We start from the raw sequence: 27,331 nt of genomic DNA on the forward strand, positions 1-27,331 counted from the left end.
GTCTGCAAAAAGTAAATGAACCACGTTTGGCAGGATTTCCGGTCTGTTAAGAACGAGCTTCAAGCCTTGGGTATATACATTACGTGAGATGGCTACAGTCGTTAGAGGTGGACTTCGCTGGTCCATTGCTGTCCAGAAACTCCACGGGCGATGCCCGCCAGCCCTAAAGTATACAGAGAAGATATTCCTTTCCAAACCACAGCTTCTCATTCGATGCTCATCTTCATCAATCCATCACTAGTGTCGGTCATGCCCTGCAAGCCAATCCTCTTGGGTCCCAGCGATGGGGTCATGGTCACACTTGATCCACTGTTAGATCTCTCCCCACTGGCAACGGTCCCACTAGAGGGCTCCTTAGCCAACTTCGCCGAACCCCATAAGTCGCGGTTTGCGGGAGACTGCGATAGCACCGGGCTATTATGTACGCTGAGGCCAGGAGATACAGCGCGCCGTTTGATCGAGTACTCGTCCAAATCGTCGTCTCTGCGTCGCTTGCTCGACTTCTTCAGTCCATCAGCTGCGGTCAACGGAGCAAGAGGCTGCGGCGTTGACGAGCGGGAGACGGAACTGGGGTGCACGAAACCATCAGAATGCGCAGTAGCAGTCCCTGATGGAAGGGAGGTAGAAGTCGACGAGACTGTTGGAGAGTCCATGCTGATGTCTTCGCTGACTGCGGAGGATCCAGCGCGTGGGAAGGACGGAGGAGGCGGCGTTTGGGCAGGGCCATCACGCTGCCAGAACCCTCGGCCATAGTTGTTTCTCGGTTGTCCGAAAGCAGCGAACAAGCCTTTCGATGTGGAGCTATCTAGGCTCATACCGCTCTCGCTTCCCTCTTCAGGTACACCCTCCAGCGGGCCGTCGAGACCGGGAACGGTGGGTAGTAGGTTCGGTGATGATTGCGCTGTGATCGGATCTGCATCACTTTCCCGTACTTGGCGAATGATTTCGGCTTCGCGGCGAAACTCGCTGTCTACAGGTGCAGACTCTTCTAAGAGCTCGGCTCGGATGCGGCCGAATTGTCGCGATTTTGGCTGCCACGTTTAGCGGGTAAGTAATAGTTACGCTGCAGGTATCACTCACAAGTAAGTTGCCTCTCCGGGTCACAGCTCGACGCACAACGCCCGGGGTCTGCGGCATAGGAATTGCTTCGTCCCCGCTGTCGTTGCCGGAGGATATATGAAGGTCGTTGGTGAACAGTGAGAGGCTCTCTCGACGCGATCCTGACCCCGCTTTTCTAATCGCCGTCTCTCGCGCAAAGTAGCCTTCACTTTTGCCATTCGGCGGTGAAGTCGGTCCTGGGCTCGCCAGGGAGCTGTGGCCGCTCGCGGAGCTGGAGCTCTTTCTACTCCGGCCCTTGCGCAATCGCGCACGTTGTATGCTCATAAAGGTAGGGATGTGACCCGGGGAAAACATGTTTGACCACATGCCAGGGCTGCTTCCCACAGGCGGTCCCCCAAACGGCGGGTTTTTGACCGCCTGCGGCGTCATCAACATGGGATCATCATTGTCGTCCGGATCCATAGGGTCTCCCTCGTCAGACGCACTGCTAGAATCGTCCGACCCGAGCATGTTGATGCTGCCAACAGAGCTCGACGCTGCCGTTGTTCTGCCGCTGTTTCCCCATGTTTGCAGGCCAATGTTAGGCGAGTCTAGAACCATCGAGTTGCCCCGGGGTTTGCGGGACGGGATCATCATGCCCTTTTGTGTGATGGTGGGCGACGAGTCGGGCGACGACTGCTCGGCGAGGGTCGAGTGGTGGAGGTGGGTGCAGGCTCGTGAGAACTCGGCGCCGCGCGATCGACGCGGGAGAAGTGAAGCAGGCGAAGCATACGTGTTGCGAGAATCTAGTTGCGGTGAAAGAGGAACTCGCGTTGCGAAGTGTGCGGGGCTGGGCATAGGCGTCTCGCGAGAGGGCATCTGCAGCGACAGTCCTCTGGAGAGAAGCTCTGGTCGCCGGGGCGTGCGCGGGCTGGCGACAATGGTGTGGTCATCCTTCGACGCACGTATGGGCTCGCGGAACTTGGGTGACGGTTCAAGATGCGGCGTACTATCCGAAAGCGAGCGCCCTTTCGGCGACTTCGACTTCTGAGGGGTGCACACTGGCTCCAGGCCAGGCGCGGCTTGGTCGCGCTCGTCGGCGACCTCAGGTATGGTCTCGCCCACCAACGTCGGCATCATAGCGGGTTTTGGCTTTTCGTGGCGACACTGGCATATAGCAAAAGAAGTCAGAGTACGCGAACATATCAGACAGTGGCAGATGGGCAGTCGACGTCGCGGTTGCACGGTCGGTTCAAGCGGGGAAAGTGCCCAGGAGCGTCACGTGATCTGGCTTACACACTGGGCCTTGTAAACGAATCAGTGCCCGATAAATTACCACGCCTTTCGACACCCTGATTACATGATGTGCAACCACTGCTTGCCTGGCTGAGTATATCGGGACATGCGTGACTTGCATTGCACAAGCATCTGGGTATCCTGTTGCGTTTGGACCTGATGCTGAACTTCCTACCTCTTGAATACTACTCCCAACGAGATTGTATCTCCTCCATGACCCCAAGCGAAGTGGCGAGTTATTCTTCACGAGTTGACGACCCCCTCAGCCCAGTCAATGTCTTCCCATGTTGCCTCCCAAATGTTGAGAACCACCATGACCCACGTCTGATCTCTCTCGTTACGTTTGATTCTACCAATGCATCGACATATCGTTGCTGTCGACAGGAAACGCCCGCTATCAAAATTGAATAGCTCCACGTTCTTCCAGATGGCCGCATCATACTCACCCTGCAGGTATGGTGGCCGGTGATGAAAGAGATCCGAGAAGACGAAATGTTGCTTGACGGCATCGCGTTCTGAAGAAAGGACTCTAGCGTAGAGCTCGAACAGAAGGTTCTGGCCTTGCTTCATCGCTTTGCCAGCTTGGCTGATTGCTTCCCCGACACGGAAGCAGGACCTCAACACCAATTTCGATGACAAGCCAACGACAGGCGAACGGTCACGGACTGAATCTGGAAACGCAGGTCTGACGATGGGTTTGCGGTCGGTGGCATGGCTATTGCTCCAGGCTTCTTTCCATAGAAGAGCTTCATTTTTTCGCGTTACTGGAGATGAGAACTTGCTGTACGGGCCTTGCACGTTGTCGCCTTTGAAAGAATTGCGAACGGCAGATCCGTTGCCAGTTAGACTGCTTTCAAGCGCATCCCGGTCTCCAATGTGCTGCAATGGGGAGCTGAAGCCATCTGTCAGATCAGAGGATGAAAGCAGGGCGACATCGTGTGCGCAGAGAGTAGCCGAGCTGTCCGCAACATCACGTGCGTTTGGAAGATGCGTCTCAAGTGCAATCGGTGGAAACATGCTGTCCACATCCACAGAATCAAAGACATCGTCGAAAAACTCATCAACGATAGTATCCTGGGTCTGGTCCTCGGAGCACGGTAGTTCACGAGACGCATTGGACGCGACCAGTGTGCAAGCGGAACTCGGCGAACGATTGACAAGGGCGGCTTGGGCAGGTGTGGTCGTTTTGCCGAGACTTTTCAGTTCGGTAGGACGCTTTGCAGTCGCATGGGCACCACGAACAGACCGCCGCACATTTTTAGTATGGCTGTCGCTTTTGACAGGACGGTCACTGGCATTTTGAGTGGCAGTGGGCGCAACAGTGGAAGCAGTCACGTTCTTGCAAGTACCACTCGACGCGACTTTCGAGACCCGGACACCGACATTAGCATCGGATATACGCCGCTGTTTGGAGCTTCTGGGCTGCGCCGAACGAGTTATTCTAGAGGGACTCTTGCTTTCTCTCGCTTTTCTACCCCTCTTTCGATTGGTGGGTGGCATTGGCGGTATCGCGGGTGCAAGCTTCTGCAAATGGGCTGGCTCCTTGTCATTACCCAGGCCTAGGTACTGCACGATGAGAGGATGGTGTCGCTGTTCAGCACCGTCAGTCGCCCTCGTTTGGCCCGTTTTGTTTGAGCTTGTAGAACACTGCGGGCCCAGAAGCTGCGCTCCAGGCCGATTGATAGGCGTGAACGCAGTGGAGGGGATGTACGATGCATCGCTCAGTAGTGCCCTGCAAGTGCATTGTCAGTACCTTGGATGCCATCACAACGTCGAGAGAACGCAAGGTGAGCGCGCAGCGGGCCGCCTACGCGTTATTACTTGCGATCTGCATTGTGTCGGTGTCCGAGTCCAGGTACTTGGTCATTTTGGCAAGCGCTGCGGAAGTGGAACGCTGTCATCACTCTTGCATGACGCATGAGTGAAGACGACGCGTGAATGGTGTTGAGGTCTTGTGTCGTGCGCCAGGACGGCGCGTGCCCCTCCTTAGTCAGAAACATGTGGGTAGCTCCTGCCCCGCCAAATGCGGGCGCATGGTCGCGGCTGCTGGAACAAGCTGGCTGCGCAGCTCCTGCCTTCACTACTTCATCTATTCACAGCCCGCTGAGGTAAACGCTATCTCCTTCTATTTATTCCACCACTCCACTTCCACCTATCTCGCTCTCTGGTACCGACGTTTCAGAAGGTCAGCCTCTAGTCTCTCCTTGTCGCTTGTCAGACCTCCCGCTTGGGGTCCCGCGTTGCCGTCCCACGCTTCTGCAGCATCGGCTCTCCTCAGTCCATCCTCTGACCTCATTTCTAACGCGATCTGACGCCGCGCCACAACGTGCCTGTGCCCACCCGCATTTGGCCTCTCCCAAACAGTGGATCGTCGCATCAGAACGACAGCACAGGAAGTAGTATATTCATTAATAGCAATTAGCTAACGGCTAAGGCCTCACACCACTCGATCTCATACTCAAACATGCCGGTAAGTCATCCTGGGTGCGTTTCTCGTATATACGTACTGTCGAGCCCCTCACTGCCCCGACCGTCCCCCGCCACCATATTCTTTTCGAGCTTTGCATCCCAGCCCTATCCAGCCTTGTCCTTTCCCTTAGCTTGCAATGGCGACTGCTATGTCCTACGCCGAGAAGCTAGACCTGAAGGACGAGAAGGAAGAGCTGCTTCCGAAATACGTCATTTGCACGGACTGCAAAGAGATTCGACTTCAAGACGAGCATTCAGCCTTGAGGCAGAACACCGATAACCCTTTGCCTTTTCCTCCCAGCAAGCGGAGAAAGTTGCGCCAAGCCCTGCATCATCACAAAACACCCAATGCCTACGAGGATGCCCCTTTTCTTGAGACGCCTTGCCCATTATGTTTCTTTGGACGGTTTCGGAAAGTACTAAGACAATGGATGCACAAACAGAAGAAGCCTTTTTCGGCTGTCACGGTCCAAATTGACCGCCTAACCAGCGAGCAATACGAAGAAAACGTTAGTACCTTGTTCTGTATGGTAAAGCCTTACCTTGACGCATGATGCAGGATATTGGTGGACTCCCCGACCTCATTGAGGTTATCCGGATCCAGGACTCTGGTCCCACGGAAGCGGCCCGGGCCATTCGGAAGAAGCTGTATGCTACCGGCTCGTGGACCTTGACCATTCTAACCTGGGGACTAGTAAGTATGGAAACGTTCACCGCCAACTCCGGGCGTTGATCATCCTGGATGGATTGATACAGAATGCGGGTTCAAGGTTCCAGAAGGGCTTTGCAGATGAACCGCTTTTGGAACGGCTCAGGTTGATGGCCAAGGATGACATGGTGGATAAGGAGGTGCGCGACAAGGTCAACGTTCTCTTCCGCCAATGGGCCGTTGCATACAAAGGTACCCCAGGGCTCGAGCGGATTGCCACGCTCTACAAGGAACTACCTAGGACGAAGCGACCACAACCGCATCAGTCTCGCGTGGTCCGTGAGAATGAGGCAGAAGCGGAACGTGAGAACGCTTCGTCGTCGCCCCCGGCATCACCAACAACCCATCGACAGAACTCACCACCCTCCCACTTCCCGCAAGCTTCTTCCTCGTCCGGGCGGACTGTTGCTCTAGGTGCTACCGCAACTCCTAGCTCTTCGCTGTTTAGGAAAGACAAGAAGGACAAGAAAAACAAAGGCAAGCCATTCAACCTGGAAAGGGAGAAGGGTCAGCTACTTGAAACCATTGCCTCGGCCACAGTTGCGAGCAACAGTCTCATGAATGCACTCCAACTCATCAACCGCGAGGTGCAACGTGTCAGCGAGAACCCAGAAGTCAGCCACCGGTTCGAAACATGCAAGCTCACTCGGCGCCAGATCCTGCGCTATATTCAGCTTGTAGAGTCAGAGCAATACATTGGCAGTCTGTTGAATGCAAATGATGAGCTCGTAAAGGCTCTCATGGCTTACGAGATCATGGACAAGAGTATAGACGACGACAGCGACAGTGACAACGACGACTCATCTGCACCTAGCTCGTCAATGGCTGGGTTGAGCATGGATGATGCTCCTCCGGCCAAACCACCGAGACCAGTCAGCATTCCCATGCCACCAGCACCTGCTCCAAGCAAGCAGCCGCAAATTGAGCCCGAGGAGGAGGACGATGATCCTTTTGGTGATTCTCATGGTAAGCCTTCTTACATGGTGGTAGCCTGTCACTAACGCATCGTCTCAGCCGTCAAGACTCCTTACGAACGTAACGAACCAACTTGGAGGGATGTGTAGGAGCAATACGTGGAACCACTTCACCATGGTTCGGATCAGGATGTGTGCAGCGGTCATTAATGTCGGCAATACCCATTGCAGTCTGGGTTGGTTTCTTTTGACATAGAGTTCCGGTAGAGCAATACCAAATGAGAGCAGTCTCTATCATGACTCCCATTGAATTGATGTGCAAGTGTAGCACATCAAGTTTGACTTTCATGTCCACGCCTCCCACATGTTCGCAGCGCGACCGCTGGGTTCTAGAACAACAAAGCTGCGGGCGTTGGGGTGGGGACAAACGCCACGATGCACAGCCACCGTATACGTCACCACCGCGTCCGCGCCAAGCTGCGCAGGCTAGCCAACCGCATGGTATGGGGCGTATTTATCGCCTTGTTTTGCTGCAACCATATCTCCTCCACTCCGACTCCAAGTACTCGCTATTCGTCCCCTCACTTAGCACACTCGCATCCACGGTACGTTCGATTGCGCCCAGATAGCCCGTCCGATCACCCCCTGACGCGAGCTGAACGCTGATCGAACCCTTGTAGCCAGCACCATCTACCTACTCTCACTCTCGCGCGATCTCCTGACGTCGAGTACCCTCACTTCCCGCGCTTCCCGCACTGCTCGCCATAATGCCTGCCTCAACCGTCTCCTCAGCCGCCTCCTCAATCGCAAAGCCAGGACCCGTCAAGCAGCCGTGCTGGTGTGGCGATGACTGCAGCTGCTGCATCATCCCTTGTAGCGTCATGTAAAGACCTACTGCGGATGACTGTGGACTGATGTTTGGACAATACAACGCCTGAAATGGTGCTGGTCGGCGTATATACGAGTTTCCGAGCGACTGGGAGATTCATGAGTGGAGTTATTATGGACTGCATTTACATCAGGGGATGGTTTTTGGATCAAAAAGAGAAAGAGAGTCTGTCCGCAGATTTGATGTTGACGTTTCATGGGGTTGCTTTTGCGAGTCGTTTCTGCGTATACCTCTTCAGAACAAGCACGAATTCACGATCACAACTTCAATTTTGCCTCTGCTTCGTGTCATGCGATCTTGCTTGCTTGCGACATCTAGTAGATTCCCTGCATCCTCACACAAGTCAAACCTTGGTCATTCGTTGATATATTGGCCAAGAACGTAGCAGGGCTGTAGATGTGTCTTCCTCTCCTGATTAGATCGGTAAGATTGCATCAGTGGCTTGAGCAACAACAAGGGTAGATTTACAACACCAACGACAGGGCGAGCATTTGGACCCCAGCCTTTCCGCGCACCAGCTGAGATCCTCTATCTCGACAGCCTCGGAATTCTATGTTGGCCGTATGGTGCTATGGAAATTATGACGGCGCGCCGAGAGCCCGCGCATTCCAGGTTGTGGGAGGAGTATGGATGGAGTCCAGGAGGATGTTAGATGGAGGACCGTCAGGTTATGCTTTTGCAAACCATCACCCTATCTTTGAATATAGAAACCACCTTATTCAATCTATTGACAGTTCAAAAAAGCAATGACAACCCTGGGAGCTTCGAAGACTTCTAGTTCGCTGCTCCTCATACTGCTTCTTGCTACAAGGATCGTGGCGGCGATTACCTGCGCCAACGTTACCTGGGACTCTTGCAGCGAAGATGAGAAGGGCAATTGGGCGGAAGGGGACTGGCAACCCAACCTCTCCCAGTTTAATGCAAAACGGCAGTGCATTGCGTACAACAAGTACGTGAAACCGTGGCGAACGAGTATGCCTCTCACGTCCATATCACTGTGGTCTTCAGTGTGCTTCACTAATGTAACTCGCGCCCAGAGAAGCAGCTGGACTACTGCCTATTAGATCTAGACGACGCGCAGACGTATCTTGATGGTACACTGACCAAGAACGATACCTACAGTGCGCGACCGTCGACGTGTCAGTTCAACCACTGGTATTGCGGGGGGCCCATGTCCTTCTGCGCCAACGCAACGAGGATAAGTGGGAATATTACAGCTGTCCATAACGATCGGCATTACCAGCAAATGCTGCAGTTCCCGAGGAGCAGGTGCTCTAAGTACCTGAGGAAAGAGCTTCTCACGGCGGGCGATCCAGACATCGCGGGGCCAGGTGTAGGTCCGACTGTGTTTGACCTTCCTACTCAACCTTCAATCTGCCACAGACCGACACCATGGCTGATACTAAAAAAACCCCAGGTTATGATATCATACTCGATTGAAGCCTTCCTCGTCCTCCTATATCTACTGGCACACTGCTTCCTCGCCCCATCCAACCCGTCCTCACAAAGCTTTCTCCGTCGGACACACACAGGCTTTCTAAGTCGCCTCCACAACGCAACCACCTTCTCTATCCACTCACTCTACGCCACCGCCGCCATCCTCTCCTACTCCATCGTCACCGCCGCCGCCGCCATCTTCGCCATCCACCACCTACGAAAGTCCCTCGTGGACATCTACATGAACGAGCTTCTCATCCTCGCGCCGACATTCTCCCTCTTTCCTGTGCTGGCCGTGCACACGTTGCTGCCAGACTGGAAAGGTAAGCCACGTACGCCGGAGCAGATGACGGCTGGCTGGGAGGGCAGGAACGGGTTTCGCCGCGTGCTAGGGTGCCTGCTGTATCTCTTCTGTTTGGTCACGGTATGGTATGTGTTTACCCAAGGTATCAGGACCACGGATCCGGACTTCGAATTTGGCGGAGAGGACCATGTGTGGGATGTACGGCTTAGCCATGATGTTTACATGGTTGCGCCGAGGTATGTAAAGGCGTTGGTCGTGCTGATGCTGGTGTTGCCGGCGGTGGGCATCGCTGTGCTGTGTGGTCGCCGCTTGTTTGGGAGAAGGAGAGCTGGGAAGGCGCAGAATAGCACTTCCTCGGGTAAACGGTCGGGAGCGTCTGCAGGATGGCGAGTGGGTTCTCTACGCCCGAGGAATTGGGGCGTCCTCGCGGTCAGAGCGCTGAGTACCGCCATGATGCTGATCCAGCTTACGTGGCTGTGGTACCTGCGCACCGAGGCGATACACGATGCTGGTGGCATTGACCGGGATACCGAGTGGAACTTTGGGCAGATATTGGCCGTCGCGACATGGATTCCTGTGCTCATGGAGTTTGTCTATTTCTTTGTGTTCTCGAACCATCTGTCAAACGCGCATGTAGCGACATCGCCAGGCCTAGTGGCGCCGTAGGCCTTGGAGGAGCGCGGGACGAAGGTGGACACGACGCGTGAGGCCTCTGTTGTTTTGGCAGGGGAATCCTGGCTTAGTCACCTATATGGAATCTTGTGTATTACCATGGACGCCTGAGTCTCGCAAGCGCTCATCGCACACACGCCTCTGTCCGTCTACCCATGCTCAACCCTACCTTTCCTTCTTCACCCCCTGACTCTTCAACACCTCCAGATCCTTCCACGCCTCTAGCACCGCCTCCCTAGCCCCATTCCACACCCCTCTCTTCCCTGTCTCAAACAATCTATACGTAAACGCACAAATCGGCAGCCCGCTCACAGCCCGATACAACTCTCTGTCCCTCCACCACAGCCCCCACGCCTTCCAGCCCCACCCCACATGCTCATACAGCCCCGTCCCCGCCGCGTCGTGCAGGAAACGACTCCACTCCCCATTATCTACCTCTTGATAGCCGTTCCCGTTCGGTCCTGCCTTTGCGATGCGCGTGCGGAGCCAAGACTGGTGGCGCGATATCCAGGTTCTCATCTCGGAGGTAGGAGGGAGCGGGGAGCGGTTGGCCCATATCTGTGGGAGAGCGAGGGCGGCGAGGACGCGGCCGGGGATCTGGGGACCGAGGAGGTGCGTGAGGGAGATGTGAGCGAAGGAGTCTGCGTAAGTGGGCGGGAAAATGTTCATGTACATGTTGGGCAATGCCGGGGAGTCGCCCTCTGCAGCTGTCATGTCGATTGCTTCAGTGACGAGGTCCATGTCGTCCGTGTAGCCGATGCAGAGGATAATAGCGTCGACGTCTGTGGCTGTGCGGCCGTCGTCGAACTCAACAGTCGACCCGCCCGTGATGCGCTTGATGCCTGGCACCGAGAGGATGCGGCCAGCCTGGATGTTGGGCACGAGGTCCTGCGTGCAGACGACGACGTGCTGGCCGTCGCCCATAGAGGGGGATTGGGCGAGCCCCCAGGCGGGATCATTTGCGCCCCAGTTTTCTTTGAAGTTTTGCGCAACAGCGCTGTCCATCATCCAGCCGTAGACGGAGGGGCAGTGCTTTTGCAGGAACCAGGTTAGGGGGACCAGGCCGGTGGTTAGCATCACGTCAGAGGGAATTCCGGTTTTTGCGTCGGAAGGGCGTAAAACCCTGGCGCCACGCCGGTGCGAGAAGTAGATTTTGCCCGCGGAGTGTTGGACGAGTGCGTTGGCGACATCGGCGGCTGTGTTGCCGATGCCTAGGACGACGACGTTTTGGTTCTTGAATGCGGAGAGGTCGCGTCCTTGGGAGGAGTGCAAGATGCGGCCTTTGAATCTTTCTTGGCCGGGAAGGGTGAGAGCTTTTGGCTTTACGAAACCACTGTTTGGCTGTGAGCAATATTTAAGGGATTGGAACAGACGGATGGAAAGGTCCTTACCCGGTCGCCCAGACAACTTTATCAAACGATTGAGGGTTGGACGGAATGTCAGCGAAGTTGAGTTGCCATTTCTGGTTGGCGTGATCTCTTGTGAGTTTCGTCACAGTCTTGTTGAAGTGGATGTTGGGATAGAGATCGTAGTGTTTTGCGTAAGCGCTGAAGTAGGAGCCTAACTCCGGGGCAGAGACTGTCCATGGGAAATCTGATGAATAGTATCAGTATCTGTGACGCAATTTTGTCTTTGGGCTGATAGCAAAGATACTTTACCTTTGGGCATGGCGTAGTCGCTCAAGGCAAGCTGCGTGCAAGTTGGTCAATATCCGTCCAGATACCCAGGAAACCAATCTTACCGAGTACTTGTTATTGCACAGCTTCGTCTCCTTCAGAGCCGTCGTGGACTCTGCGTCCTCTGTCCAAGCCCAGACTCCGCCCACATCGCTTCGTTTCTCAAAGACCGTAACGTCGAAGCCAAGGTCCCTGAACTCTTTCAGTGCAGTCATGCCCGCAGGACCTGTGCGAGTCTTAGCTCCAATCCTTGCTCTGAGCAATATGCGATGCTTACCTGCGCCTACAATGGCAACCTTGATTTTGCCGAAATTCATGTTGTCTATCTGCGTATGCAACGCGGCTATGTTGAGATAGGAGAAGCTGAAAATCAAAACGCGTGTGGTGTAGTTGTTTATTTATCGCCTCCTGCGCCACAGCGATTCAGCTGACGGCCATTTCTAAGACCTCAGTTGGTCAACAAAGTCGTCTTACATGGGCTCCTTCGTGCATAAGCACTACGCCACATGTGAGCATGAAGATTGCGTTAGCGCAGCGCAGTGACATCTAGTGACATCGACGCGGAACTACGCCGTAGATCACGATATCGTTCCGATGTTCCAGCATGGTGGTTAGAGTTGATCGAGACATGTGCGTTGGCGGCTTGTGGCACGCGGGCGGTTTTGTTTGAGGCTATTTTGGGCGAGCATCAGTGGAGCGCGAGACGAAACAAAAGGCTTGGGCAGTGCGGCATAGCGTAACCAACATCTTGTGCAAGATTAGAATACTGGGTCGTTCAAAGGGAGATGCGGGCAGCATAAGCGAATCTGGCTGAGCCGGATGTGGATATCAATGTGATAAATCTAACAAATTGTACAGTAAACGCTGCACAAACATTGCAACGTCGGAGATCCAATGCCTGTTCCCGCAGCCGCTATTGCGTATCGCCCTGTCGCGCATTCCCAGAATCGAGCTGGCTCCGTACCGTAGGGCCCGAGGTAGTGAGATCCGGCTGCATTGCTATACGGAAAGTATCCGAAGACCAGGCGCCGCAATCATAGGACCAAGACCCTGCAGGGCAGTAATCCGACTGGGCTGGTTCACGTCGTCTTCGTGTGTCAAGAAAGAGAAGTGAAGGATCTTTCCTCGCTCACTTCTTGCCCGGCAGCGTCAAGCCTTTCCAGCCTTGAGCCTTGGGCGTTGGAGTGTCTACATCAAAGGTGCTAGTAATCTTTGTAGTTGTCGTTCCCCGCTTCGGATTCTCCGAGAGTCCCTTCTCAAGATCCTTCTCCTGGCCGGGTTGCTTCCTTCGCCCTGCGGGAGGCGAAGCAAGGCGAACACCGGTGCGGCGATTCTCGCGTTTCGTAGCAGGAAGATCCGCGGTCGAGCGACCTGTGAGACGGCGAGAAGCGCGGCGCAGAGACTGGCGGACGTCCCATTGACGCTTCTTTGCGAGCCAGAAGAGCACTGCGGAGGAAACTGCATGCATGTGAGCGTTGATTTTACTAGGCGAATGCAACGACGAGTTCCTACCTCCAAGTATGATCACAAGGCTTATGACGACGATAATGGCTGCCAGCCCGCCTTTGGAGAGCGAGAAGCCGCCTTGCTGTGTACCTGCTGCTCCCGCATCGCTAGGGTCCTTCGGGTTGTCGTCGCCGCCATTGTACCCTGTATTAGGCGTGTGAGCGGCTGTATCCGTGTTCTGTGTCGGCGTCGGGTCCTGAGCAACGGCATTCTGTGCAAGCACAAGGACGGAGAGCAGCCAGTATGCAGCAGAAGCCCCAGTCATGGTGACTCGGGGTGGTGTAGTGGGGAGCAGGATCGACGGGCTGTATTGGGGTCCGGTGGTACGAGGGCAACACCACAATCGCGTGCCGTGTGTGCGAGGAATCGAGTGTCCTCACATCAGCGCGCGGGCGTCCCTATATTTGCGCGCCATCGTATGCCCTACCCCGCGAGCATGCTGCACGGGCGGTTAGCCATGCTGCCAGTGTGACGGATCGCGTAGTCTGCCGGCAGCAGGCATTCAGATTGCGAGCGCTGGGTCACAATGCTGAGGGCTTGGTATGATATGCGATGCGGATTGGTGAGGACGGGCGCGTATCCAGGACATGGTGTTGAGTCGGGAGAGTCACATTGCAGCGGCAGGGGTGCGTTGGCGCGTCTGATTGGCTGGTGGTTTGTGTGTAAGCGCCGCCAGGCTGCGTGTTCTGCCGGCAGGGGATGAGCCGAGACTTCAACGTGGGACGACGGGACGAGGCGATTAATTTCAGTCGGGGCGACAGACACATGACGGCGCAGATGGTAGGGACGTTTGGTGGATAGGCAGTCGGCTGTGAGATGAATGAGCGCTCATGTGGGGGGCTCCGCAAACACAAACCTGGCAACAGATGACAAGATGGGCGGCGCAAGGAAATCGAAGAGACGATACGACGATCACAACGACATCGAAGACACATGAGGGGTACCAGCTCAACTTTTATCGCGTATTGGACCTCTAAAGCCTCTTAGCACTAATTCTTAAAAGCACCGTGAGCAGAAGTCGTTACTGTAAGCTGCTTTGGACCGACGCACGTCCCATCAAGAAGGTCCTACCCGCGCAACATCAACGTTGCTTAAGAAAACCCGTTTGGCTGGTCTCGAATCTTCTCGCACACTTCGATGAAGACCCACTGCATGTTCTTCGTAGCAAACTCGTTTTGTAGTCAGCATGCCACCCTACTCACCAGTCGATAGAAGCCTAACTTTCGCACATCGACCACCATACCTCGTCCAGCCTGCACCGGTCCATCGCCGAAGCCATCGTGAAGCATGCTTCGAGTAGAGCAAGTAAGGCAGATCTTCCTCGTCCGGCGGCACTGCAGAACTTTGTGCAACTGGAAACGCTCCATTACTTCTTCTACCGACAACAGATAAGAACTTGTGCTCGTCTTTGGGGTTGCTGAACTCAGGCTTAGTCTCAAAGCTGGAGCCATACTCTTGATTGAGTGTGTGGTAATCCTGGAAGGGCTTTGAAATCGCGTACCTCCATGGCCTGCTCGCCTCCGCAGGGGTTTCAAATATGCCGACATAGCGGGCAAGACGGCGAGTGCGGTATTCCAGCACGCGCTCGCGAAGCAGCTGAAGAGCACATTTCGGGCGACAGTTTGGAAACATCGGGTTCTATTCGCCCATGACCGCTCTGGGATTGAAGACAATGTTCAAGGTTTCGACGTTGCGACAAAATGTGAATCCAGTGAGCCACTCCTGAGGGCATACAGTGGAACCTGGGTCCATTTGTGACAAAAGCTTTACCTCGCGAATCGATCCCAAAATATCGCCCTAGCTGATGGCTTTCGTGGCAATGTTATACTCGAATCGACGTAGTCGGGGTCAAGGCTTGCCAGTCAGAATAACTTGATAAGCTCCAATTCCATGGTGAGCCGAGGGGCCCAATGACTAGGCTGAGTTATTAGCGTGGGAGAAGCCAGATTGGAAAGTTCCGTAGCGATTTGGCACTTTTGATCCAAGGCCACGTGACCTCGGAATTTCAACCTCCAGATTAGGCTTCGTAAGTCAGCACGAGGAGCTCGGCGGTGAGAGATACATGGCTGGCTTTGGCGGTCGCTTTTGAGGCCATGGTATTTTCTGACAGGGCGACATTGACGCTCATATCCGTGTGAGTCAATCGCGAGAATTTTGGATTGGGGTGTGTGTGTGACTTGCGCACAGTGAGATGGTTTATATAAGGGTACGCACACGGGCCACATCTGCCATTTCACTCTCGACACTTCATGAATTGAGCTGAAGCGCTTCAAATCGCTGTCGATGCAATGGATCTGGGGTGTACATGTGAGGAAATCCGACGGTGACGACTGAGTCATTTCAGCGACGGGGAGACGATGACCAAAATCGACGCTATGAAAGATCATTGCAATACGTAACATTTGAGGGCTGTCTTATCCTGTTTTGGAGCGATTGTGTAGACAGCTGGATGCGGGGATGCATTAACGGCAATCGTGACTTCCTCATTGATGGCCGAAGGTGCTTGCCACGACAGCCTCTAACCACTCTGTCCCTCCTCCACTGCGACAGGACACTCTTCTGCCCAACTTGGTACCATCGACCTCCTATACCCATCGAATCTCCGTGCTCAAGTTGCTTCTGCTCTAATCGAAGCCCGCTGGTGCTTTTTGCATCCGCACCGGCCGGTCCGCCGACCCGATGTCTGATCTCACGGGAGCCCAACTAGGCAGGCACTATCCCCCTTCGCAGCCTTCAGGTCTACGTAACGAAGTCACCGTAGAGTCTAGTGACAACGAGAGAAGTGAATACCAGGTGCCCGAGAGTCAATGCGTTGTCCCGGAGTCACAATACGACGTGCAACTCGAGGATGCCTCTTGTGACGTTGAGCACAATTGGGAGGGTATCAGCAGACAGAATTCAGAGCCACCGAGCACGGCGGATTCAGCGTTTTCCCCGAAATACCAGCCTACCAAGAAAGGTTTCCCGCCATCAGATCATATGTTTGGGAAGTTGATTGAAAGGCCAAAACAGAGGGAAGCATCTACCTTCAATCCTTTCTCTACGCCCAATTTCCACGGCAACACAGTACAGAAGCTGCCACTTCCTTCTCCTAAGCTTTACAAAACAGCTTCTCAGGATGTCAGCAAGCCTCCCACGAGTCGTAAGTGCCTTCCGGACTCTTGCATCCACTACACTAATTCGACTCTTAGAACACGATGGAAAAGATGGTTTGTCCGGTTTCTCTGGCGTTCAGACACGCAGTCAAGTATCTATCGAGAATCAATCCCTTCCTGTTGCGATAGGATCGCACGCTTTGACGAACGCGTCCCCTATCGCCACGCACGGTACTTCAGTGAACAAGAAGATCATGTACGTGGAACATCTAGATGCCCACCTGCCTTTATTATAAGATTTGAACTAACTCACCTCTATAGTCCCGAGCAATTCCCAATTGAACCCAATCACGCAGCCGAGGGACCACCTTCCCACCGTCCATCTAAAATATGGAAGACGAAGAAGGGACGAAATAAATGGGCACGACGCGCTCAATCCGCTGTTGCCATGCTACCGAGAGCTGAATACAGTGCAGGACAAGGCTCCGTCGCCTCGGGCAATGGTCACATCAGGACGGTAGACTATGTCGGGCCAACGTTACAGGATGAGGAGGCAACAATGCCGGACTATTACCGGGGAGCACCAAATCAGACACCTGCTGTCCGCCAAGATGAACACATTCCCCCGAGCCAGGATGGTTATGTCAATGGCGATCTTGCATCTGGTCAGCATCACGGTGCTACAGTGACCAAGAATCTTGAGGGAATTGCGGAAGCAAGTCCGGGTCCAACACCTCCAGACCTCAGTGGCGAGACCGAACCAGGAGCGGGATCAAACACACCACCTGCCTCACATGTTCGCAACCATAAATCATCGAAGGGGTTAGGATCCTGCGTCGAACGCTGCCTCGACAACTCCGAAGTCATCATGTTCGGACATGATCAGGCTGAAGATGATGCGGTGAACCACGAGGCTTATAGTCACGGGAGGCCTCATGTAGGTGTACATGATAATCTCAGCAACATCTTTGTCGATATGAACGTGCACGAGGCCCATGTTGAAACAAATTCTACTCAGGACATCCCTCAACCCCAGAATCTCATCGCTTACCCCGGTGCGTCACAGTTCCAGGCTCAAGCCGTTGTCTCCGACGATCCCACTGGTTCTACTCGCTCGCAAGACTTTCAGAACTCAGTGCTCCATGCGAATTCTAGCCGGGGCTCATCTAGTCGCGTCAGCAAACCACGAAACAAAAAGCGCTCCAATGGACCGTCAGCTTCACCAGCTTTGCGGAACATGGGCGACGGAACTGCTCAATCGAACTCGCCTGATCATGAGGTCATACTAAACATGATGGCTATTTGTCTTCGGGCTGGTGATTCCAAAGCCCGCAATATTGTTGACACGAACGCAAAAGCCCATGAAACTGCCATTACTTCGCTGCATGAGACTATCGTTCAGCAGAACTGTCTCATACAGAACCTACAATCTCAAAATGACAACTTCCAAACTCGGATGCAGAAGATGTCTGAAACGACCAATCAATTACAAAAGTATGTGAGAGGCATGGAAGGCGACTATGCCAGGCTGAAAAGCCAAAACGAGGTTCACCGCAAAAAGGCCGACAAGATTGTGAAGGACGCAGTTCGCGAGCTCGAACAAGAGAGATCGGTGCTGCAGCACGATCTCTTGCAGACCGTCGAAGTTCTGAACACCAGTCAGCGACACATGAAAGATGCCATGAACGACTGTTTTACCCAGCTCGCGCTGTCGGAGAAGAAGCATCAATCGGCCAGCGAGGAATTGGAAAAGGTCTCTGCTGAATATAATGCAGATAAGAAGAGGTATTCCGAACTTGAGCAGCAGATTTTGCCTACGGTACAAGCGATAAAAAAAGGCCTGGACGAGAATCACCGGGTCATATTCGAGAAGGCGGGTGATATCCAAGGCTCTCTGGACGACAGGTCGGCAGAGCAGGAGCGAGACATCTGTGTGAAGGAATGCCTAGAAGCTATTCGCAGTCTTCAGTCAGTCCCGTTGCTTACCATCAGAGACATACGGAAGACGGAGGAAATGATACAATCCATGCAGGAAAGGTGAGCTGCCCTTTGTGAGTATACTAGTTGCCAGCTAATGAGCTTCGTAGTATTGGCTCAAACGTTGGCAGCATCACTCAGTCCATGGAGAGAATTCGAGATCCTACGGAAGCAATCCAAAGCTATATATGCAGCCAGCTCCGCACACTACGTGCCGACGTGTTGAAATATGAAGAGGCCATTGACGATTGTCGCAAAGCCCAGCAGTCGAATAGCAACCTCTATCAGGAACTCGAGACGCTGAAAGAAAATCACACTAAGTTAGAGCAGTCTTTGCGCAGCTCTCGGGAGGAGAGACAGGATGCGAAAGCCCAGTACTCGCTTTTGAAGTCCGAACTCGAGGCCTGGAAGGTTAAAGCCTGCAACCATAGTACAGACCCACTTCAAGTTGGACAAGAGGACCAAAACTTTCGAAGTCAGTTCGAAAGGGCCAAAGAAGAATCGCGAGAAGCACAGACTGAGCTAGGCCGGATGCAACAACGACTAGCGGACCAAGCAAAGGAACTGGCTACCACGAAGGTAAGACAGTCTACATCAGACGAAGATGGCATTCTAGCTAACTTGTCAGGTGAACCTGGAGGAGAAAGAGACTGCGTTTCATGAAGAGATCCGCAAGCTCAGGCAGGAGAATAACGGTAAGAACGATCGTCTTGAAGAACTGCGAACGGAAAAGAACAAGCTGGCGGACGATCTGAGCCACATGGAAAGTAAAGTGTCCGAGATGACTTCGGAAGTGGAGAAGTTGCGCGAATCAGACAGTTATATGAGAAAAGAACTACAAAACGCGCGATCAGTTGCCAACGAAGCCTCATCAGCAGCTTCCGAGCTCACCGCCTTGAGGAAAGACACAGTCAAGCGATCGAAACAGGCCCAAGCAGCTATTGATGAAGCTACCTCGCTATCGTCTCAGCTTGCAAACCTTCAACAACAGATAGAAAAGAAATCGGCAGTGCATCGATCTAAAGAGGAAGATTTCGAGAGCGTTAAGGCAGACAATATGCGTCTGATTGCCAAGATAACCAGCGTTGCACAAGAGAAAGATCTTCTCAAGAGTCAACTTGACGAACAGACTGTGACCGTTTCAGTTCTCAAAACCGAGATGAAGGCTGCGAACAAAATCCAGGAGAAGAACGCCACATCACTGAAACAGCTCCGAAGCGGCGCAGACGCAATGCAGAGAGAGCACGTTCAGTTGAGGGCGCAGATATCTGCCGATAACTTCAAATTGGACACCTTGAAAAAAGAACTGGATACGAGGGATGATGCGCACCGGAAGGATATGGACGCATTGGAAGAGTTGCAACGTCGGATAAATCATCTACAGGATGAGAAACAGGAATTGTCAACTAGTTTGGTACGATCCCGGGCCAATGAAATCAAGCTGAACGAAGCTCAAGTGGCGTACTCGTCTCAGAAAGAGAGGATGCAACTCGAACTGGCCAAATTGCAGACTTTCCTGGAAGTAAAAGAGAAGGAACTGCAACGTGCTCTTATCGAAGGTACGGAGAGGTCGAAAGAAAGTTCAGAACAGCACTCAGAGGAATCTGACAAGCTCAAGCGTCGTATCAGCGAAGCTGAGACTAGCATGAGAGCGGCGGAAAAGATTGCCGAGCACAAGACACGCGAGCTTGAGGCGCACAAGAAAACCACTTTGGAGAAATTCGAAAAGCTTGTCCAGGAGGCGCGACGTCCAGAAAATGTTCGAAAGCATTCCTCGCGCGAGCAACTAAGTAACAATATGGTGGTACGAGACCCACGTCTCCGCAAGGCGGACTCAGAGCAAGCGGGCGGTTCGCAGCCACACCGCCCACATTCCACCACAGAGATGGGTGTGTGCAATGAGGACTTGCTGAATACGAAGGTGAAGAAAGCTAGGAAAAGGCCTATTCGACTTAACACGACAGTTGTGAACGCCGCAGGAATGTCAAATTCGCAGTCAACACAGCTGTCACAAGTCAGCAACGCCAAAAACGATCACATTCACGCGCATGAGAAAGGTGGACACCAGCCCAGTATCATCAATGCTCAAGCCACTGATGAACTCGAGGCTTACGAGATGCTCAATGAGGATGGCGTCTCGTTCATAGGGCATGCCGCAGAAGAGTGTCAAGGACCTCAGCGCACACTTACATGTTCCGTGAATGCCTTCGACGACAATATGAGGGCTATGACCTGCTCCGGAAAAGCGGACAGCATTTCCAGCGCGCTCTCGGACCCCCCGTCATCTGATGAACTTATTGATATGGACCCACTCGAGCAAGGAACTGTACGACTCAATCCTAGTAACGATCACAGACACCATGCAGTCGGAGGGATTGCACCCGACAATCGTCCCAGCCATGAGACACCGCGACGTCCTTCGCACAGCTCCCTACACGGCGCGTCATCTCTTTCTCAAGACCGCCCCAATTCGCAGGCAAATACCGGTTCAAGAATGCTGGCTCCTACCACTCCATCTGCATCATCTGGAAGGGATTGTCGGCCTACTACGAAGATGGCTCGAGTTCCTCGCCCCAGAGATGCACAGTCTCGGCGTGTAGGATCTGGACTTGCCCGATCTAGTTCACAAGACTATGTCCATCGCCCTACGTCCAGCCATAAGACGTATGGTAATCAAGGCAGTACTTCTGCAGACCATGCCAATGGTGCACCATACGAAGCGCCTCGATCCAACGCGGAAGTCTCCACGATGAAGCGCAAGGGACCTGGTGGTCGTTTTTTGGAGGACAGACCCTCGAAGCGTCATCAAGGCTCCTCACAGGTGAGTTCGTCACAGTCGACGTCGCCTTCCCAGCCTGTTCAGATTTCCCAATTTCAATCTCAAGGCCCGTACGTGGCACCAACGCCTCGCAATCGCCGTTTCAAAGGTATGCCTTCTATGTCCATACTTGAACCTTGCTAACCCGAGCGGGACAGGCAGAAAACGTGACAACGAGTATAACACGATATTCGAACGGGAGTTTCAGCTAAGAAGCAGTCGTCGGGCGCATTGAAAAGTACGATTCGGGAGACTGCTTCAGGCCCTTGCTGCGTCGCCGTATATGCAAAGATTCTTCCCTCTGCGCAACGGCGCCCGACAGATCAATACAGTTCACCGCCATAGGTTCAGAAGGTTTCACGTATCCGCCGCCATCAACGCAAGCCGGAGGTTCATTAAGCTCAATAGCGTCATGTTGAGAGAGTATAAAGGCAAAATCGGAGGTTTAATGCAGTGATCATGATCCCTATGGTACAGTCAGGTTTGCCGAGCATCAGTGGTGCAGCTGCATCTGTAAGGGTTCGAGACCAGGCCAGGTGCTGTCAGAAAATGGAGATATGGATTAATGAACATGTCTGAGGGACGGTCCTTCGAATGGTGACATGAACGTAGTTGATTTGTATGGCTAGGAAACAATGCAAACTGTGTATGCATAATGCCGTGTCCTAGGGCTCAGTCGAATATCCAGGCAGGAGCGTTGACCGGGTGGGGATAGACCTGGTCCTTGCTTCGTTTGTTATGCTGGTAAATAATCTGGTGCGCGGTCTATTTGCGATTTGGGTGTTGCGTGTTGCGTGGCCGTCGTGCATCTCCTGAACCACACCACCACACCACCACCAACACTCTTGCGTCTGGATCCCGGTATAAAAAGCATCCTGCATAAAAATCTCTCCTCTATCTTTCATTACTTCTCCAGAAGACGCTCTATGCGACCTCCACACGGCGGCTCGGGCGACGCCCTCTCAAACCCCGCCACCCAAGGCAAGCTCACCAAAACCCTTACACTGACTGTCAGGACGCTTCGAAGGCTCTAGTTGCTACTGAGATCCCGACATAGCTCGTTGTCTCGTCTAGCGGCGTGATGATGCTGAATTTCGCGTTTGACGGCAACGCTCGAGCCCCGACCTCTCGTTCGCCAACGAAACAACGGTACCACAGCTATAGCTCACATTTATGAAGTTAGTTGAGTAACTAATGACTCCTCAGATCCTAAGAATCAACTTCTTGTGGCTCATGCGGTCGTCGATCGCTTGTCGCTGGGGGAGACGCTTCTTTGCCTTGCTTCGACGCGGGCGTGGAGCCGTTGCGACTGCAAACAAGATATGCAGCACCTCCCGAATGATAATTTCAGCTCATCAGAGTCTTTCTAACATCTTCTGCAGGTGGTATGCCTCAAGCCTGTATTGCTGGCCCCTTGCTATACCTCAATGGAGGATCGTGTTGAAGAAGACCACGATACACACCGCAATGACGCAGCGGCAGCGAGGGTTAACAACGAGCATATCGAGAGAACTATTTTGCTATACCCTGGAAAAGCAACTGCCTCTTGCGTTTCCTGGCTCTGCGGGCATGGCGTCCTATTCCTCGGATAGCCCGTTGCCAATTGTTATTGAGGACCAGAGCACGGTAGGTGTCCATTCCCTCATTCGAGCTCTCCACCATCAATCGTATGCTCGGGTCGCTTAGAGCTAACTCTTGCCTAGGTCGCTGGGATTTTCTTCCCGAGGATTGGCCTTCGAGGATCGCGTACCTTCTTCCAGCACGTGCGATCTCCCCGAGTATATCTTCAATTCACACGCCGCACGCCTCGCTCTTCTTACCGGCTCCAAATCTGTGCTTTGATGCGACGGCGAGATAAACGCCCAGATCGAGCTTCAAACCGACCATGGGAAGCCCACTTCGTTGCTTCCTGACAAGGCCGCCACTCCGTCGGGCTCGCTCTTCCATACCGTGCTCGATATGCGACCGTAGAGGCCCAGATCAAACAACTATCACCGTGTCGATATATTTCAGGCAGCCGTTTTCGATTGATGATAGAGTGTAGCAACTGGGTCTAGGTTATAGGTAGCTCGCATCTTCTGATGTCCCGCTTGTTTTCTCCCTCGTCCGGTGGCGTTGCCGATAGGTTCCATGGTAGCGTAGATGATCCTCGGATCTGCTGTACGGCCGTGGTGTATCGCGCTCGTACATTTCTGTACTCAGAGTTCCAATGAGGCGACAGTCGCTGACACTTGATCACAGGCCCGAAAGATACTGCTACAGCAGTGCTAGGGAAAGAGTCCAGAGTTGCTATGCTTTTCCGAGCTTCCCATTTCCGACCAGTCGAATCAGCAATAGTCTGGTAAGCCGGTCATGACGACTTCACCTCATGGCATCGCCTGGCAATATCCTGATAGATCTTGCAATCTTCGATTCATTCCTTCGGTTTGCTTTCTTCAGAAACAACGCGATCGACGTGGAGTTGCCGGTTGTTCCAAGCTTCGGCCTTTCTCTTTCACTGTCGCATGTAGTCAATCCCCTTCGAGAGTCTCGGGTACAAGAGAAGGCCGTGATGAAAGGAGTGCTGGCGCTTGCAGAGAGCCCACCAACCTGGCTTAGAACACCAGGCGGCTCGCTATGCACGATTACACCTCTCGTAAACCCATGAGTCACCTATCCCTGATAGTTCCAGTGTATTTGATCAAGACCAGTCGTTGACCGTTCAGCAGTCACTACCTTATCGATCGCGTGACTGCTTGAAACGATCTAGGCTTCGATGCGACGAGTCCTTTCAGCTTATTTGTAACAGACAAGGTCGTTGGGTAAGTTGCGCCCCCATTTCCCAATTCTGATGCGCGCCCTGGCAAAGATGACAAAAGCAAAGAGTGTAGCGTCGTGGAGAGGACCGCCAATAGCTCTTTTCTTGGGCGGTTCGCAATGCATGATTTCAGGACCGAAGTTGTGCTGAGCCCTAGCTGTTCTTTTCAAATATCGTACAGGTACTTTCGGAGCTAAAAGCCTTACAGATGCCTTGTTCCTCAATGTTGCGGGTATTGTCCATCTTTCTCCCGGTTGCAGACAGCCACACCGAGCGGTCAAACGTTGGGTCTGTCAATCTTCAGCTCTGATTGGTATTATTTACAGTCTTGGAGATGGATTGTGATGAGGCAAAGGTCTCTTGACAGCATACGGCGATGGTGCAACACTAGAAACCATGTGGAGATGATCAAAGACCAACACGTGCTGGGTATCATGGCCGAGCTATGCACTAGGGCAGCTGACGTGTTTGACGGACAGACTTTGGGGCCAGTCAGAACCCTAAAAATCCCATTTGTAACATAACCGCTCACAGACGGCAACATCCTGCCACTTCGTGTCCCAAAACAAGCCCAACGGTTCGCAGGGCAAGATGACAGTCCCGGTTACAGAGTTTTAGCTATTTTACCGCTCACTTCAAGGCATGTTGCCCTGTTCCTGCGCGTGTTGCACACTCACTTGGCGATGATGATCAAAAAGGGTTCTCCCCAGAGATCCCATAGTACTTCAAGCTCTCTTGGTGATCGTTGAAGAAAATCAACAATAAGCTCGAGGTCCCGGTCATGGTGCATGGAAATCATTCCGAAGTGCACGATTGCGTTTGCGATTCGGCGAATGCAATGCGAGCTCGAGAGGCAAGATCCGAAGGGACGCTTGTTTGTGAATCCGTCGAAGTCGAACTCAATAAGAAAGGCATTTTCAATCGAGGCGTGCGACTGAAAAAGACGAGGAGATGCTGCTGAATTACGTACACGCAGTAGAGAAGACGCGGTCGGTTGAGCCATCCTGACGCCATCAGGACTGTGCGTTGAGACGTGAGCAGTTCGTCAGTGGCAGTATAGAGAATTGCTCTACCAGGGCTTATGTTGATATGGCGTAAGAAGGATTGTCAAACTTTTCAGGACCCGATCTTCGAACTGGGGGAGACCAAGGGGCTTCGTTGCAGTGAACAGTGGAAGGTACCGACGCTGTTGTGCTGAAGGTTTTGCTAAAGGCATGGGGCTGGATTCACTTCCGGGCTGGCCGTCGACCTGGCCACCTTTTGCGTTCGAGTATTTGGGCTCGAAGAACTCCCACGTACAGCTTCCCTAGAGCTAAGTTTGCTCCTCACGCACCACGCAAACCCATTCTCGCCCTCAATCGCTGTCCAAGAAACAATGCTCTTCGCCGAATTCCTCCCCCAAGTGACCTCGTCGTACGAGCCTCCGCCGTTTCTCGCTATTCACACGGCCAGCACCGTAAACGTCTTCTACTCGGACAGACCAGCCCCTCCTAAAAACCCGCAAGCCCTCCGCCAACTCCGCAACCGCGCCCTCCTTCTTCGAAACTAGCGCTCGCCGTCGCCATTGCGGGTCTCGTCCTCCTGCTCCTCCCTGGCCTGCCGTGCGGCCGGCATAACGACGCAATATCCCGGCGCTGGGATCAAGTACAACGTGATCGCGGAGGAGGGGTTTTTGTTTGCGTAGTCCTGAACGTGATTGGGGTATACCTGGGCAAAAAGGTTAGATAGTCGGGCACACATAGCCAGAAGCGCGAGCTCTTGGTCAATAAAAGCTTTGTCCAACAAGCAGCGGGTGTTCGATAGAATTGTAAGGTCATAGAAAGGTGCAATCGCACATTGTGTCATTGCACTCGGCCGGTGTGCTCTCTATGTGCTCTAATCTCGCCCAGCTGGAGCAGAGTCGCGTTATGATATCACGCTTGGGGAGCTACAGAACATAAAAAATGACTGACCAATTTCTGCTTGAATTTTGTCACTGGAAGAGGCATGGACGATGGTCCGCTGAGACATTGAAGCCGCCGCTCCAACGCTTACGGGAGGCGTGCTATTTGGGTTTCCTTGCGCCCGTAGTCGGCTATATCTATGGAGCAATGGCAGATATGATATCTGGCTCAGGGTTTGCTGAAGCGGCGCTGGTACTCTTCCCTGATCGATTGGCGCGCGGCGTTTTGGTGTTGAGCCCGACCATGGGCGGATTTCAGTCATATCAAAAGAACCCATAGAGACAAGTAAGAATCTACATAGCTGTATCATGCAATCCATATCATTCTGGTTCTCCTGGGTTGGTTCTTTGCCCTGTCCCACTGATGCAGGTCCTTGTGGAGCGGCAAGGTTCCAATCGTTAACCAGCTGTCTTCACGCATGCCATTGCCTACAGTTGAGCGTATTTTAAGCTATGGATGAGGTTGCTAGATAATTAAACAAGACATGCGTTTCTTTTTGTCTTATTAACTGTGTGCTCATCTATTTGCTCATCCCAGTGAGTAGACCTTTCTGCGGCGCTCGCTCGACTTCTGCGCAAGTGCGTTTTGTGTTCTTCTGAATCTCTACGCCTGCATTACTAGAAAATCTCTCTTAGCTCAATTGATGCGTAGGCTTGGTGTTCTAGTGCCGACACGGGAGCTGCTCAGCATGTGGTGGCGTTCATGGCTTGGGTCGATGGGCAAGCTTCCTGTTGTCGGCGGTCTCAGAGGCAACACACACTATCCGTTGACTCTAGGGTCTCATAGCCTCTATTCTAGCTAGTCTCGGTACATTGAAAATTTCTGAATATGTGATTACAAGCTCTTCTAGAGGTTCTTGCAGCCTGTCTTCTCGGTGCAGCCCATCCCCTGTCTGTGCAGAGACCTCTGATGGTGCACTTGGGGATTCTGACTCTCTTTCACACCGGCATAGACAAACAGCCCTCACTGTGCTCTCGCGTTGCTTTGGACTGATCTAGTCTGTGCGTTCTTTCCCGCACATAAAAGCCAAACAACCTCTGCTTTCTCCTTTCTTCCACTCACTCTACTACAACAACTGCAAAACATTTCTGCCTTCTGCAGGGCTCTTGCTAATACGCTTCGGATATTATAAACATGCTCCTTTATGCCCCTCAGTTATGAGGAAGCTCTTATAAGTACACTCCCCTCCTTCGAGCAACGCAATCGCCGCAGCTCCCCCGGCGTCGCCACGACGTCGCGCGAGCCGCAAGCTCCAACAAGTAGCCTGTAACTCATAGTACAGCCATAGGAGTATCTTATACTCGCAACGCTTTGTGCGATGCGGTAGCTACTCTCTACGTGTCGCCGTGTGTGAGTGTCGGGGCACTCTCACTGTGGACGAATCAGCTGACAGTGCAACCTTCTACAGGAACGACGGTCAATCTAGCGATCGGCATTCTACTCCTTTTACCATATCGCACTCTTTGCCTCTCTCACCAGGCATTTGGCTCCTTGTGACAACAAACTGAGCCTTGGTAAGTTACATCTTCGCTCGGCGTCGACCGCTCTTGTATGCTACCTCCTGCCAGATGCCAAATAATCCACACAAGCACAGATAATGTCTCGTGCAGAAAGATCTCGCCGCTAGCCTTGCTTCACTAGAACTCAAGGTTTCGCAGATGCATGTCATGCTCCTTTCCAGCCTTCGTAAACCATGTCGCTCACAGTGCGGATGGAAGTAAGTACTGTTTCGCTCACTCAAGCCTTTACGGCCACTGAACCTTCACAGATCTCTTTATTCTATTCATTCAC

The 27,331-nt window shown here is 53.1% G+C and overlaps 8 protein-coding genes across 8 annotated transcripts; 1 reads left to right on the plus strand and 7 right to left on the minus strand.

Moving 5' to 3' along the window:
- Positions 1–19: 19 nt before the first annotated feature.
- Positions 20–2,262, minus strand: CC84DRAFT_1263770 (uncharacterized protein). Its single transcript, XM_018185257.1, has 2 exons — positions 1,081–2,262; positions 20–1,031 (listed from the first exon to the last, which is right to left on the minus strand). Exons 1-2 carry the CDS (start codon positions 2,176–2,178, stop codon positions 207–209), a joined length of 1,923 nt encoding a protein of 640 aa, XP_018030405.1. The 5' UTR covers positions 2,179–2,262; the 3' UTR covers positions 20–206.
- A 152-nt stretch (positions 2,263–2,414) lies between these two features.
- CC84DRAFT_1168928 (uncharacterized protein) lies at positions 2,415–3,286 on the minus strand. The gene has a single exon (XM_018179528.1). It carries the CDS (start codon positions 2,902–2,904, stop codon positions 2,578–2,580), a length of 327 nt encoding a protein of 108 aa, XP_018030406.1. The 5' UTR covers positions 2,905–3,286; the 3' UTR covers positions 2,415–2,577.
- A 2,070-nt stretch (positions 3,287–5,356) lies between these two features.
- CC84DRAFT_1103282 (uncharacterized protein) lies at positions 5,357–6,576 on the plus strand (the record flags this gene model as incomplete). The annotated part of the gene is made up of 3 exons (XM_018175007.1): positions 5,357–5,451; positions 5,499–6,478; positions 6,527–6,576. The coding sequence occupies 3 exons, from the start codon at positions 5,357–5,359 to the stop codon at positions 6,574–6,576; spliced, it is 1,125 nt and encodes a 374-aa protein (XP_018030407.1).
- A 3,231-nt stretch (positions 6,577–9,807) lies between these two features.
- CC84DRAFT_357884 (FAD/NAD(P)-binding domain-containing protein) lies at positions 9,808–11,771 on the minus strand. The gene is made up of 5 exons (XM_018185890.1): positions 11,682–11,771; positions 11,470–11,630; positions 11,387–11,417; positions 11,120–11,321; positions 9,808–11,061 (listed from the first exon to the last, which is right to left on the minus strand). Exons 1-5 carry the CDS (start codon positions 11,719–11,721, stop codon positions 9,894–9,896), a joined length of 1,602 nt encoding a protein of 533 aa, XP_018030408.1. The 5' UTR covers positions 11,722–11,771; the 3' UTR covers positions 9,808–9,893.
- A 762-nt stretch (positions 11,772–12,533) lies between these two features.
- On the minus strand, positions 12,534–13,175 carry CC84DRAFT_1102951 (uncharacterized protein; the record flags this gene model as incomplete). Its single annotated transcript, XM_018174988.1, has 2 exons — positions 12,534–12,862; positions 12,917–13,175. The coding sequence occupies 2 exons, from the start codon at positions 13,173–13,175 to the stop codon at positions 12,534–12,536; spliced, it is 588 nt and encodes a 195-aa protein (XP_018030409.1).
- Positions 13,176–13,991: 816 nt separating this feature from the next.
- CC84DRAFT_1180869 (uncharacterized protein) lies at positions 13,992–14,542 on the minus strand (the record flags this gene model as incomplete). Its single annotated transcript, XM_018180516.1, has 2 exons — positions 13,992–14,058; positions 14,154–14,542. The coding sequence occupies 2 exons, from the start codon at positions 14,540–14,542 to the stop codon at positions 13,992–13,994; spliced, it is 456 nt and encodes a 151-aa protein (XP_018030410.1).
- A 115-nt stretch (positions 14,543–14,657) lies between these two features.
- On the minus strand, positions 14,658–15,367 carry CC84DRAFT_357746 (uncharacterized protein). Its single transcript, XM_018185889.1, has one exon. The coding sequence runs from the start codon at positions 15,310–15,312 to the stop codon at positions 14,773–14,775; it is 540 nt and encodes a 179-aa protein (XP_018030411.1). The 5' UTR covers positions 15,313–15,367; the 3' UTR covers positions 14,658–14,772.
- A 9,584-nt stretch (positions 15,368–24,951) lies between these two features.
- Positions 24,952–25,802, minus strand: CC84DRAFT_1209745 (uncharacterized protein; the record flags this gene model as incomplete). The annotated part of the gene is made up of 2 exons (XM_018182234.1): positions 24,952–25,304; positions 25,550–25,802. 2 exons carry the CDS (start codon positions 25,800–25,802, stop codon positions 24,952–24,954), a joined length of 606 nt encoding a protein of 201 aa, XP_018030412.1.
- Between the last annotated feature and the right edge of the window lie 1,529 nt (positions 25,803–27,331).

The sequence above is a fragment of the Paraphaeosphaeria sporulosa genome (genome assembly GCF_001642045.1).
Source record: "Paraphaeosphaeria sporulosa strain AP3s5-JAC2a unplaced genomic scaffold CC84scaffold_13, whole genome shotgun sequence".
In the NCBI taxonomy this organism is placed as follows: Eukaryota; Fungi; Ascomycota; class Dothideomycetes; order Pleosporales; family Didymosphaeriaceae; genus Paraphaeosphaeria; species Paraphaeosphaeria sporulosa.

Excerpts from the sequence above, each read along its gene's own strand:
- CC84DRAFT_1168928 (XM_018179528.1), bottom strand. The coding sequence starts at position 2,904 with ATGAAGCAAGGCCAGAACCTTCTGTTCGAGCTCTACGCTAGAGTCCTT.
- CC84DRAFT_357884 (XM_018185890.1), bottom strand. The coding sequence starts at position 11,721 with ATGAATTTCGGCAAAATCAAGGTTGCCATTGTAGGCGCAG. Across the intron at positions 11,322-11,386 it reads CGACTACGCCATGCCCAAAG|ATTTCCCATGGACAGTCTCT; the intron begins GTAAAGTATCTT and ends ACTATTCATCAG. Across the intron at positions 11,062-11,119 it reads AAAGTTGTCTGGGCGACCGG|TGGTTTCGTAAAGCCAAAAG; the intron begins GTAAGGACCTTT and ends ACAGCCAAACAG.
- CC84DRAFT_1263770 (XM_018185257.1), bottom strand. The coding sequence starts at position 2,178 with ATGATGCCGACGTTGGTGGGCGAGACCATACCTGAGGTCGCCGACGAG. Across the intron at positions 1,032-1,080 it reads CCCGGAGAGGCAACTTACTT|CCAAAATCGCGACAATTCGG; the intron begins GTGAGTGATACC and ends TAAACGTGGCAG.
- CC84DRAFT_357746 (XM_018185889.1), bottom strand. The coding sequence starts at position 15,312 with ATGTTACGTATTGCAATGATCTTTCATAGCGTCGATTTTGGTCATCGT.